Consider the following 14,174-nt stretch of genomic DNA (forward strand, 5'->3'; position numbering starts at 1 on the left):
ATAACAAAATATTTTACGAGAGAGAGAGAGAGAGAGAGAGAGAGGGGGGGGGGGGGGGGGGGGGGTTGCAGAGATCTTGTTGTACTCTTAGGCATAAGAAACACTTGGTCATCATATTTCCTATCATGATCACCTAGCTTACAGATCACTAACTACAGCTGACACATTCACCATCTCAGTTGGATATTTGTTTTTAATGACTAATTCCAACCAATATGTGACATCTTCAGACCTATGTAACTATGAAAGCAAGCTGATGATTCCCTACGGAACTACATAGTTCCATACAGATACAACAGGTTGCTTATGCAACAACATGGGTCCGAAGATAATCAAATGTTGATTGAAATTAATCATCATAAAAATAAATATCCAACTAAGCTGGTGAAATAAAGGATACCTTTTAAAAGGCAGGAATGTCTACTTACTACATGGCAACAAACTCTCACACAGAAAAAACAAACACCATCATCTTTTCTATATCAGACACTCCTCAATCTGTAAAAGAAGAGCGGAAATGGTATGAAAGAAGTGAGACTTCTTAAAATGATCTGAGAAGAACACTGATCTTTATTGTAACCTAAGAGAGAAAATCAGGACAGATGAAAATAGTCAAGGGTAATCATACTTTCATTTTGTTCCTCTTTTCAATAACACTTCAGCTAAATACTGTGTTTTCAGGTTAATGACTATCTAGAAATCGTTACTATTTAATTTTAATTCTGGTTCACCTACTGAATTAACTAGTGTTTCTAGTAAAGAAGTAAGTATACACATTTTATTGTTGACTTCAACATGTAGTTCTTTATTGCAATAAAAGGCACATGAACTTAAATTTTCTTGGGTATGAAAACAGAAATTTACTACAGGTGCAAATGATTGTGCCTCAAACTGTTAACCATCTTGGCAGATTAAAACAATGTGTCACATATGACTCAAACCCAGACTGACAACTTTTCAGGACAGTTCTTCAGGAGCTAATCCATTACAGAGTAACAGCTTCAGTATGCCAACTGCTCTTTGTTACAACTCAGTCAGTAGTGCAGAAATTCCCCTTAGGTTTTTATTCCTAGTTGTTCTGTGCGGCACAGTTTCTGCCACACTAGCAAGAATCTCAGTGTCTCGGCTAATGCTCTACAAAGTTAAGACTTGTAAAAGAGGTATCAGTAGACAAACTGTTATCTGGGCCACAAGGAAAGCTTATGTGGCTCACAATTTTTAGATCATCAACCATGAAACTTAAAAAGAGTCTGGTTTGAGCCCCACATTCCCCTGATAGACGAAAGAGTCCTTCAAAGATTTAAAACTATGCCCCCTGATGGTGGCATACAAAGACTGGTAGTGTTGGTAAAAATATTCATGCAGAATAGACAAACATTTTACTTGGGTTGGCTGAGGGGCAAATGTCATAAGTAGGCATTATTAGATTCAGTAACAAGGGTAAAAAAGAATCAGAAGGGCAGCTATATAAAACTAATACCAAACCTATACTTATTCAGAAAACCAAGTCACTAGCCATACTAGTTCAAGGTAAAGATGACCATGGACAATAAAGAAACTGCTGACAGTGGTTTCTGTTCCATGATGGATCAAAAAGATTGGACAATGCACACTGACAATCCTCCAATCATGAATTGTGAAATAAATGTGGGAAGCACTCAATGAGAATTCTGTATATCATTCCAAAAAATAAATTTATTAACTGTCTTGATAATGAGTAGGAGTGTTCCATGTAAGGTGGTTTGTTAACAAGTGATGGGATGGAGGTAGGAAAAAACCACACACACACACACACACACACACACACACACACACACACACACCAGGATTAAAGTTGTGTATCTCTATAGCAAGTGAAATAGAAAACTTATATATGGCTCGGAATTCCAAATAGAGAACACATTTTCTAGTTTGAGAACTCACTGATTACTGCATTCAGTGAAATACATATCAAGAATCACAGACCAGAGTTCTTAAAGAAACATTTCTTCCTGTCTGAAATAAATCAGCCTTTCACAGGAACTTGCATGAAGCTGATACATTAAATTGCACAATGCTTCACAACCACTTAATTATCTACTATCCATAGTATAAATTAACAATGACTTACTTTCCAAAAGTTTTTCAAACTTAAAAAAGCAACTGTCAGAAAAATAGATGAAGGCACTCGAGTTATATAACTTGTATTACTGTTAATGATAACTGATTTAGAAGCAATGTCAATCAAGCTTGCTCATGTACTGGTAATAAATTGCAGCTGAGACATCTATTACTGGTATGAATATAAACATGCTGAAACTACATTAATATGTGTATGTTGAAGTTACATTAAATGTTTCTATAACACCTAAGATTATTGTATCATCTCTGCATGAAACAGCACTCTATTCATTGACTGAAAGCACAAACATCATCCCCCCCCCCCCCCCCCCCCCCCCCCCCCGCCCCCCCCAGGTCCACTCTTTGCCTACACATAACCACACTTTCTGAAGCTGTTTCTCTGCTTTCCCCAAAGAGAAAGAAACACTTCATACACAATAGGAAAAGAGGGCTGGACATCTCCTTCTGAAGAAAGCTAAACAACAAAGAAAGAAACACTTCATACACAATAGGAAAAGAGGGCTGGACATCTCCTTTTGAAGAAAGCTAAACAACAAAGAAAGGACACTTAATAAATGACACAAGAAGTGGAGAAAAAGCCCACAATAACTTCAGGAATTTGTAGAATCATACACAAGCCAGGATCAAATTTGAATTAAATTCCATCAAAACCTATAAGAAAAATTAATACCTAGAGGCCAAAACTTTCTTAAGGTGTATAGAAAGTACACAATTGCACAATATCTGATATTTGAAATTGATCAGAGGGAATTCTACAGGGAAGAAAAGAAAACGACTACAGCATCCTCAGCTGTCACAGCCAGTTATTGCTATGGGATACACCTCATTTCAGTCCCATTTCTGCTGCCCACATTCTTCAAAATTCCTTGTCCATTCCAATAAATCAGTGCTACACATACAATTGGAACATTCATGATTGAATGGTATCTGTTGCAGTTGTCTTCCAGAAATTACACTTCTCAATATAGCCCTTAAGAAACTGTTAGCATGATACATAATCAGGGCACACTATAAAAATTAACAGCAACTACTTTTAACAGTCTCTTAAATCTTAAACTGTGTGTGTAATTCTCTTTTGAGATCATCTTAATACTAATTCCAGTTGTGTGCTGAGGAGATCTCATATCTTTAGCTATGGCTATGGTCAGTTTTGGAATTTATATTGTCAGGACACTTGTTGTAAACACATCATAATACATTCTCCAAGTAAAACACAACAAATTGTTTTCAATATTTAAAACTGGAAGACAGTTACACAATACAAAACAGATTGGTTCATTTTCAAGCAAATGTCCAATGGCAAGGACAATACCCTCAAGTTGAGGTTCCTATTAATACTTAATTACATGCAACATTTTAAAAGCTTATTGTGTAATGCTCATTGTCTTATCACAGATTAAATTCACATGTTTCATTACATACATTACAAATATAAAATCAAAAATTTTTTTACAGCTAAACATTAAGTAGAAAAGTATTAAAACACTTGTAAAAATACCCAGAGCATCTGACATTGTACTAATGCTAATCTAATGTTCTTCACTACTTAGATAACAAAAGCAGTATGATTGCCACTTACTGCATATTTCTTTACTATTCAGAATAACTAAAAAGTTCAACAACACAAAATCAAGCTTTATAAGCAACATTTAAAAGCCTGATACTACCAGTGAATGAAAATTTATAATAAAAATTATGACTAAGTCACTAAAACATTCAAATTTTCCTTGCTTGGAACAGCACAAAGGACTGAATGGTCCTTTACAATAAAAATAAGAAAAATTTATATCACCTGACATGTGGCAGGTGTAAACACCACTCAGGTACAAATGCTAACATTTATCCTAATGTTCTAATATTCAAACAAGATTTAAAAGGAACAAAACTGTGTATATGGATATTCAAAATAACCTATTTTATCACAATAAGAAGCTCTCCAGGCACATGTCTTCTTAAAATATATTTTAGGTTAAAGAGCATAACAATACCCTGTTAAGTTGCTATAAGGTAGGTAGATGCCTTAAGGGTTAATCAAGAGACAAGCTTTTTTAAATAGTTTCTTTTTAAAAATAGCTTTGAAGTACTTTCTGGGCCACTAAACTTGCCACACTACCTTTGATCCATATTATATTTGCCCAGTGATGGACAATTCTTCCAACAACCATAATGAATATGTAAATCATGTGAGTGCACAACACTGCACAGTTTTTCCATCTGCTACAAGTTACAAAGAAGTGTATTACAGTTGCAACTTCACACAAACTCCTTAAACAAAAGAGAGATACTAAATAACTGCACTGTAAAAGTTGATTAGGAAGTTACCCATTCTGACTCAGAGTACCAAGACATGTTACTTTTATATACCATACAACAACAGATACACGAAATGAAAATTATCTGAACACACAAATACTTTCATATTCACTTTCAATATATAGTATCAAATTATGCATAGCACATGATACCAGTATAAATCTGTCTAAGGCCATTACAAAGTGATGTTACGGTCAACATCATAACAAAAATTGATTTCTGAGAGGATGCTTGAATAAACACACCAATCACAAGATTGCAGTACTCATTTGAAACCTGCAGGTGCTTCAGTAACATGGACAGGCTTCATATCTGCCACTGACAGCAACTATGTATTAATCTTACGTAACTTCTGGCACACAACTTTGGCTACAATCAAAGTTATGCAAGTGCAAATGTAATGCTAAATGCCTATAGTTCCGATGATATGAAAATAGATGTTTAAAAATATGCTATCTACGAAATGGTATGCAGCAATTTCTCAGGGAATATTGACCATCATTAAAGCTCATTAACATTATTTACAGTACAGCTACACATAGTTGTAGTCCCTTTTAGGGATGCAAAGGAACAAAAGTGAGTATGGTGCACTATCGATTGACTTCCTGTACTTGCAGACTGCGCACTGCTGCTGTATTCACACCAGTTACTGTGTTCTCACGATAGCATCTGTAAAATAAAATTTCTTCTGTTACAAAAATACTTATGACAATTGAGAGATTAAAAAAGAAGGGGGCCACATTCATCATTAGCATATTATTGTTTTTTTTTTATTTTTATATTCATCTGCTCCATTATCACTTATTATGTTCTTAAGACACTGAAGAGAAAATGGAACTGCTGTTTAATTACTAAGCCAAATGAATTTCACACACGACAGACAATGCAAATCTATAAATCATGATTTTCTTTATTATGTAAAACTGTTGCTGTTGTAGTGCTCTTAAACCCGAAAATTTTGTTGATACAGCTCTTCATACCAGCCTGACTTTAGGAAGCCTCTTCATCTCTGCAGAACTTCCACAACATACATCCACATAAATTCTTTACTGTCATCAAATCTTGATCTCCCCCTAAAATTTATACCCGCCACCCTCCCCACTCCCCATCATTAAGAAATAAATTATGCCGTGAAGTGTCAGGATACGTCTTATTGATTAATTTCTGTTTTAAATCAAGTTTTATCTGACATTTTCCTCCCCACTTCACTTTACTCATCTAATCTTCAACCTTCCTCTGTACCACCAAATTTCAAAAGTTTCTATTCTCTTGCCATCAATACTGTTGTACATGTTTCACTTCTATATAAGGCTAAACTACAAATAACTACTTCCAGAATAATGGAAAGATGTTACAAATAATATTTCAGATATAAAAAGAATGTATGTAAGTAATTTAAAACAACAATAGGGAGGATTACGGACGGGCAGGGGCGGAGGAGGGGGAGACGGACGGACGGACGGAGGGGGAGACGGACGGACGGACGGACGGACGGAGGGGGAGACGGACGGACGGACGGACGGACGGAGGGGGAGACGGACGGACGGACGGACGGACGGACGGAGGGGGAGACGGACGGACGGACGGACGGACGGACGGAGGGGGAGACGGACGGACGGACGGACGGACGGACGGAGGGGGAGACGGACGGACGGACGGACGGACGGACGGAGGGGGAGACGGACGGACGGACGGACGGACGGAGGGGGAGACGGACGGACGGACGGACGGACGGAGGGGGAGACGGACGGACGGACGGACGGACGGAGGGGGAGACGGACGGACGGACGGACGGACGGAGGGGGAGACGGACGGACGGAGGGGGAGACGGACGGACGGACGGACGGACGGACGGACGGAGGGGGAGACGGACGGACGGACGGACGGACGGAGGGGGAGACGGACGGACGGACGGACGGACGGACGGACGGAGGGGGAGACGGACGGACGGACGGACGGACGGACGGAGGGGGAGACGGACGGACGGACGGACGGACGGACGGACGGAGGGACGGACAGACGGAGGGACGGAGGGGGAGACGGACGGACGGACGGACGGAGGGACGGAGGGGGAGACGGACGGACGGACGGACGGACGGACGGAGGGGGAGACGGACGGACGGACGGACGGACAGACGGAGGGGGAGACGGACGGACGGACGGACGGACAGACGGAGGGGGAGACGGACGGACGGACGGACGGAGGGGGAGACGGACGGACGGACGGACGGAGGGGGAGACGGACGGACGGACGGACGGACGGAGGGGGAGACGGACGGACGGACGGACGGACGGAGGGGGAGACGGACGGACGGACGGACGGAGGGGGAGACGGACGGACGGACGGACGGAGGGGGAGACGGACGGACGGACGGACGGAGGGGGAGACGGACGGACGGACGGACGGAGGGGGAGACGGACGGACGGACGGACGGAGGGGGAGACGGACGGACGGACGGACGGAGGGAGGGGCAGACGGACGGAGGGGCAGACGGACGGAGGGGGAGACGGACGGACGGACGGACGGACGGACGGAGGGGGAGACGGACGGACGGACGGACGGAGGGGGAGACGGACGGACGGAGGGGGAGACGGACGGACGGACGGACGGAGGGGGAGACGGACGGACGGACGGACGGAGGGGGAGACGGACGGACGGACGGACGGAGGGGGAGACGGACGGACGGACGGACGGAGGGGGAGACGGACGGACGGACGGACGGAGGGGGAGACGGACGGACGGACGGACGGAGGGGGAGACGGACGGACGGACGGACGGACGGACGGAGGGGGAGACGGACGGACGGACGGACGGAGGGGGAGACGGACGGACGGACGGACGGAGGGGGAGACGGACGGAGGGGGAGACGGACGGACGGACGGACGGAGGGGGAGACGGACGGACGGACGGACGGAGGGGGAGACGGACGGACGGACGGAGGGGGAGACGGACACCAACATCCCTCATGTCCACAGCCTTGCTACTATCGAACACTACCTCTCCGAACATCATTCCGACTCCAAATCCATTATCTGTTTCCTTAAACCTTCTACACACAGCTACTTATCCTCCTTTGTGTGGAAGACAAATCAGTGACTACAATCACTTACATGGCACGATCTTATGCCAGCCTTTTTATGGCCCATCAAGAGGGAACATTACAGCCTTCCAGTAACCCAAATCCTTGTCCAATTCTGAATCATTGATGTTATTTTCATGATTTGCACCGAGGCAAAGACACCATTTATGCTACTGTTATTCCCACTCCCAACACCTCACCCCAGACACACCCCGTCTGTTTTTCCACCCCTTCCCATTCCACATCTCCATGTCTTTGTCACTATCAGTCCCCACATGAACTCACTACTCTAGCCCATTAAAGGATTTTTCCAAAAGCTAGAAAGCTTCTCTTCTTTTTTATGTGCGTATCGATGACTTGAGACTTCGGTCATGAACACACACACACACACACACACACACACACACACACACACACAAATTCCAATCTTTCGCGGCCCACGGTTGATTCATCAGGAAAGAGGGAAGGATGACTCCTTACCCCCTCCCTTAAAACCCACATCCATTCGTCTTTCCCTCTCCTTCCCTCTTTCCTGATGAAGCAACCATGGGTTGCAAATGCTTGAATTTTGTGTGTATGTTTGTGTTTGTGTGTCTATCAACCCGCCAGCGCTTTCGTTTGGTAAGTCACATCATCTTCGTTTTTAGATATATTTTTCCCATGTGGAATGTTTCCCTCTATTATATTCATATCATTAATTTGAACCCAACAACAATATTTACAACATTTATTTTATATTTCATTGCAAACCAGCTTTCACCTTTCTAGGCCATCATCAGACAACTCAAAAGTGCTCAGACAGTCCAGACAACACTAACAGGAGCTCCTAGCTGTATTTACACTGATTTTAAAAGACATGAGACAGTTTATGATGACGTATCTACACAAGAAACACAAATTACAATGCTAAAATTTCACATAGATAAACAAGGTACAGTCTATAATGACATACTGAGTATTTTAGACTGTCTTCAGAGTACAAATCCCAAAACCTACTGACAGAGCAGTAATGTTTTAACTAGTAGAATTAGTCAACGAAACCATTTCTCATATCTTAATTGTTTTTAACAAGAATAACGAAGCTAGATTTAAGTAAAGATCTCTCAGTATTAACTTCTGTTTTCCAGCTCCATTCTTGTGGTAAAGTTTACTGTAACCTTCTTGTGTTGTTGAGGAAGAAATTAAAATGTTTTCAACAGGTCTTTCAGTTTTACAACTAATAAATATGGTTGGTTTTTCAAACAAACTGCAGTGCAGTGTGCATCACACATAGCACTTCCTCTTTTGAATACATTAACATTTTTCCTTTCTTCTGTTTCAGTGTAGGTATTTTGAATAGCTATTTCAGATGGATGAGTTGAGACACTTTGATCAAACTGCATTCAGAGATCTCTCATACCTTTATAAACAACAATATATCAGCAACATATTCCAACCCAAAGACATCGTCTGTATGCACTGGAATTACAGGGAATGGTATAACAATTTTAGGTGATTCAACAACCTTGAGTAAATCTTGCAGAACAAAGGCTTTGCTTACCTTTCTTCGCTTCTCTATAGTTCTAAAATCTCTTTGCAGTCCACCCCCGGTAGCTGAGAGGTCAGCGCGACAGAATGTCAATCCTAAGGGACTGGGTTCGATTCCCAGATGGATCGGAGATTTTCTCCACTCAGGAACTGGGTATTGTGCTGTCTTAATCATCATCATTTCATTCCCACTGATGTACAAGTCGCCGAAGTGGCGTCAAATCGAAAGACTTGCACCCAGTGAATGGTCTGCCTGACGGGAGGCTATAGTCACACGACATTTCATTTTCATCTATTTGCAGCTCAAAAAGCTGTGCCCACTCACCAAAAACTTGTGTGTTACCACTTCAAATCATTCCAGGCTGCGCATAAACTAAATGGAGGAGGCCTTGACACATAGGGCTTTGAACTCCAGAGGGAAGCACTGCTTTGCACAAAGACCACACAGCATCTAGTAATGCATTCTTAAAACATTTTTTTCTATGCTACGGAACATGGAATAAGTCTAAAGATATGCAGTGGGGTACTGAGAACACCCTACTGCTGAAAACTTGTTTTGTGAAAAAAATTTCACTTAAAATGTTTGACATTCCCACTTTTCATTTCACAAATACTACTGTTATTTGGGCTGTGTCCATAAAATAATCATGTAGCTCAGACTACATTTTGTAGCTTTTACCTCAAAATGGTACCTTTGGTTCAGAGATCTATCAGTTGTTTAGTAAGCCAGTTATGAATGTTTCTCTGTTGCAGTGACTGGGTTTACTTTATGGAGTGAACCATGGCAAAATTTCACGGTTGGTTCTCCGCATTTCCTCCTTGTCTGTAGCGTGTTCCTTTTCAAACTCCCACTTCACGCTCTGTTGTCGCCTTACCCTAGCCAGAGGGCACTGTGGCATTGCTGCAGCCGGCTGCCTGCCACATTTGCGAGAGAGCGTCGGTCTGGAGGAGGAACTCTAATTGAGGACATCTGGGAGCATACACGCGGCCATGCCATTTTGTTGACGTTTGGCATGACTTGCGTCATGTGTGATGCATCGTTAAGGCCGTGATAGCAGCCAATGTTACTGTCTTGGAAGCAGATGGATCAAAGGGGATGAGGGCTGGTTATCCATTGAAACTCCTATCCTATGGATGTCGTCGGACTTAAAATAAGACGTCTTGATCATTATTTGGCGTTATTTGCAAGCAACTGGGCATTCCAACATCTACAGTAATTCGGCGAAGATTATTTGTTTCATCGGTGTGGAAATGACTGAGCCAGGAGCAGTTCATTTAATGTCCACCTTATGCTCACATTCTGTGTGAACTATTTGCGAGTGTAAACTTGACTCTCACCTTTGTTTGTTGATTTTGAATGCACCGTCAAATACTGAATCCAAGTAGTGTCTTTCAGTTAATTAGCTGGATTCTTCCTTTTCCTCATCACGACACGTTTTAAATGGCAAAGTAGAACTGTAGACCTTAACTTGCTACCTCATTTGCATGGCTTCAATAACAGTGCCTAATCTGTTTACTAATTAAGGCTTGTGGTAAACCAAGGTATTTAAGTATGTTGTTTTAAAATATTATCTGAATTGTGTCAATGATTTATGTTGCGTTAGTTGATTCTGGGGGCAACGGCCTTGCCACAATGGATACACCAGTTCCCCTGAGATCACCGCAGTTAAGCGCTGTCGGGCGTGGTTGGCACTTGGATGGGTGACCATCCAGGCCGCCATGCGCTGTTGCCATTTTTCGGGGTGCACTCAGCCTCGTGATGCCAATTGAGGAGCTACTTGACTGAATAGTAGCGGCTTCAGTCAGGAATATCATCATAACGACCGGGAGAGCAGTGTGCTGACCCCAAGCCCCTCCTATCTGCACCCTCCACTGAGGATGACACGAGAGTCGGATGGTCCCGGTAGGCCACTCGTGACCTGACGACGGAGTTCTTAAGTTAATTCTGGGGTATGAACTGATGTGTTGGCACGTCTTTCGTGTAAGGAAATCCTGCTAGTTTTGATTGCCTTCTGACCAGGGTCCTTGCTCAATGCTTGTCTTTACATAAGCCGCTAACCTGGTTAGTGTATGTTGTGGCTATTTTAAATTAATCACTGCTCAATAGCCCAACATAGTTTGTTAGCCGTCAGAAGCCATGTATGTGTTATTTATTCCTTTATTCTAGTCAATCTATAAGCATGCTACTCTTAATTTGTTACTCTAGGTAGCCATTAAGTTGCCATTTTTGGGGGGATTGGATGGAGTGTGGCTGCTTTGAGTATAGATTTGTGAATTTCCAATTTATTGTTTTTTTCCACCAGTTTGTAATTGTGCTTATGTGAGTATATGCGTTTATATATATATGGGTGGAATCTAAAATTTTTAATTACTATTGAGCTGTACTTAATGTCATATTGGAAAGAAAGGAACTTATTGAAGGTTAACTGTCACCTTAAGGTGTTGTGGACGGTGCACTTTCCTGTTATTCATTTTAATGTTCTAGTCAATGTGTAAACTTGCTAATTATTTTCTCTTTACATGGAATGTGCCTGCCTTGATGTTGTAAGGACTGTTTCATAACCAGTTCTTTAATGCACATACGCACATATTTATATTTATGGGAGAACTTTAAGTGTGTTCCCCTGCTGAACTTTAACTAAAGTGTAGAAAACTGAATCAGGTGTTTATTATTATTCTAGTGGTATTATCTGTAAAGTGTAACATGTGACATTTTCTTGGTCTGTTATCAAGTCTTACAATAAATGCAAATCGCAGTGAAGCAATGCGCTATTTCAGTTGCTCCTGTGATTTCCTGTCTCCACATTGGTTAATCTAAACTCAAAATACTTAATTGTTTAAATACTGGAGGGAGGTGCATTTGTGCCATGGAGTACATGCATAGCTTGTCAGGCAGAGTTGTTAGGCATCCATACATAGCTGATGACTGCATATACATCAGAGTTCAGTGCAGTTTTAGTCTGTACAGCTGCAGAAAGTGGTGAATGTCTATTCAAAAATATGACTCACTCCTTTTGTACTGTACAAAACAAATACCAAGCTTAAATGTCCCTACTCAAAAGAGCAATTGCGAACTTCGCTGTTATATAGCCTGCTTCACAAGATCTTATGAAAAGGTTTGGGGTTAACGGGTAAGTACATACATTTGTAACAGGAAATATATGCCTGCCATTGACTGGTCCAATTTTTGTAATTAAAATTTCATTTAATAGCAGACTTCAGCTGAGTCATGAGGTTCTGTATTAGCAAGTTAGTGACCTGAGTGAGGAGGCTGGTGTATGGCTCATGCGTCATCTGCAAACTTCAAGACAACATATTATGCCCACTGTCCAGTAACTTTAGTTCTCACATGTGTAACTGACAAACAACTTGATAGTGAATGTACCAAAATATTGTCATCTAAGGAACAATACCACGTAACTGGCTTTTCTGATTTTCTGGATTTCCGTCAATGCACACACACTTGCTTTTATTATAGAATGATGAACTTGCAATTTTTTACAATGAAAATTAAGCTGAACAAAGTAAAATATTTTAATTTCTGTGTAATTGCAAAAAAATGAAATACAACCTAACTGAAGCATCAAAAGGCCTATAAGGCTGTTTGGGGTGATGCCATTATCTGTTGAGATAATTCAGTTTTAGAAGGCTACAGCAGCAAAATATAGGAAGACTTACTGGGGATTAGTGACTGGTGTAGTGGCTGGCAGCAGTCAATCACTCTTACATAAAATGAAACTGCACTGTCATACCCTACTCCGAAGGGAGTGACAAACTCACTTGCAATGAAAAGATTGTCTAGAAAAAAATCTACTCACTTCAGTCAACTGAAGCCTTGAGACAAAACTGCTTTCCAATATACAGAGATAACTAACAGGTAATACCAGTGTGCGGTAGCTGCATGCACTTTTGTATTTACACGGCACATCGATACAGAGTCACTTACGTGGTATTGTTTCTTCGACAACAATATCTAATAAAAATTTTAATAGGGGCTTGCTATATGGTGCATCTAAAAGCCGTAAGATTATGGACACTGCATGACTTGGATTCCTGCACCTGTGAACATACTAAATTGCTTGCGTTCTGTCCCATAGACATTACTGTGACATACTATCAGCTTAAGAAATAAAGTATGCACGAGAACAGCACCTTAGCAGCAGGGACTCAAGTTCATGTATAATGATGAAATGCTACAGAGCTCAGTACATCTGAAGTGCATGAGTACATACCGTGAGCAATAGTGGTCAGAGTCTGGCGAGCCATAGAAATGGCAGTGATTATTTCTACACGGAGTGCCAGCTTTTTCAACATGTGGCAGTTCCACTCCGTGGCCGGCTTTCGGGAGTTGTGGAGAAGTCAGTGTTGCCACATGTGTGTGTCTCCCACTGACTATTTCCTGCACACAAATACATATGTATATGACATAATATATTTTATTCTGCATGAGCACTATAAACAGAGATCACAGTGACATCTGGATATATCTTTCTGGGGGAAATCGAAAATTAATTTCACAGATTCACTTAACAGATTTTTTCCTCTCCTCACTTACCAGGTAATTAAATATTATTGAACTGGGTACTGTCAGTTTTCGCCCTAGAAATGAAAATCTATTCCAATTCCATCATCATGTTTCATACATATTGTATTCATACAGGGTTATGCCTTTCCCCACCTGACAATTTACTTTTCTCTACAATATAAATTATTAACACCTGCTACTAAACACATCTATCTGGTTGGAGGGATGAAAAGGAACAGCAAGATGCTGTTGTTACAGTAACAGTTTATAAAAGGAAAGCTACAACAGAAATGGAAACAACAACAATAAAGAATGGTGAAGAATTGTAAAACATGGTCAGTAACATAGGTACAGTGGAACAATACAATCATGGATGATAAAACTGAGACAGAGCAAACAGTAGACAAACAACAAGTCAAGCAGTGACTGGGCAATCTGTGAGCATAATATGTTTTTTTGCTCTTAAAGTGATAGTAAATACCTTTCCCTTGGCAGTGAAATCCTTTCGTAACTGTTGATATTTGCTGCTCTTCCTTCCATAGGAGAAATCTTGCAAAATAAACACCATAACTGCCTTAAATTTATGTTTTATGCAAAGGACAAAACCA

General features: G+C 41.5%; 1 protein-coding gene across 3 annotated transcripts in view; it reads right to left on the reverse strand.

The window, feature by feature from the left end:
- Positions 1-2,453: 2,453 nt before the first annotated feature.
- LOC124621952 (OTU domain-containing protein 7B-like) overlaps positions 2,454-14,174 on the reverse strand; it is a 103,586-nt gene continuing 91,865 nt past the window's right edge. For 2 of the 3 annotated variants that reach the window (XM_047147471.1, XM_047147473.1), the window contains exons 11-12: positions 13,274-13,440; positions 2,454-5,103 (exon numbers count right to left, since the gene is read on the reverse strand). In XM_047147471.1, the coding sequence (XP_047003427.1) occupies positions 5,025-5,103; positions 13,274-13,440 (246 nt within the window). In that variant the 3' untranslated portion in view covers positions 2,454-5,024. The remainder of the gene's footprint in view (positions 5,104-13,273; positions 13,441-14,174) is intronic. The other variant, XM_047147474.1, reaches the window with a different exon arrangement.

Source organism: Schistocerca americana, chromosome 7 (genome assembly GCF_021461395.2).
Source record: "Schistocerca americana isolate TAMUIC-IGC-003095 chromosome 7, iqSchAmer2.1, whole genome shotgun sequence".
NCBI lineage: Eukaryota > Metazoa > Arthropoda > Insecta > Orthoptera > Acrididae > Schistocerca > Schistocerca americana.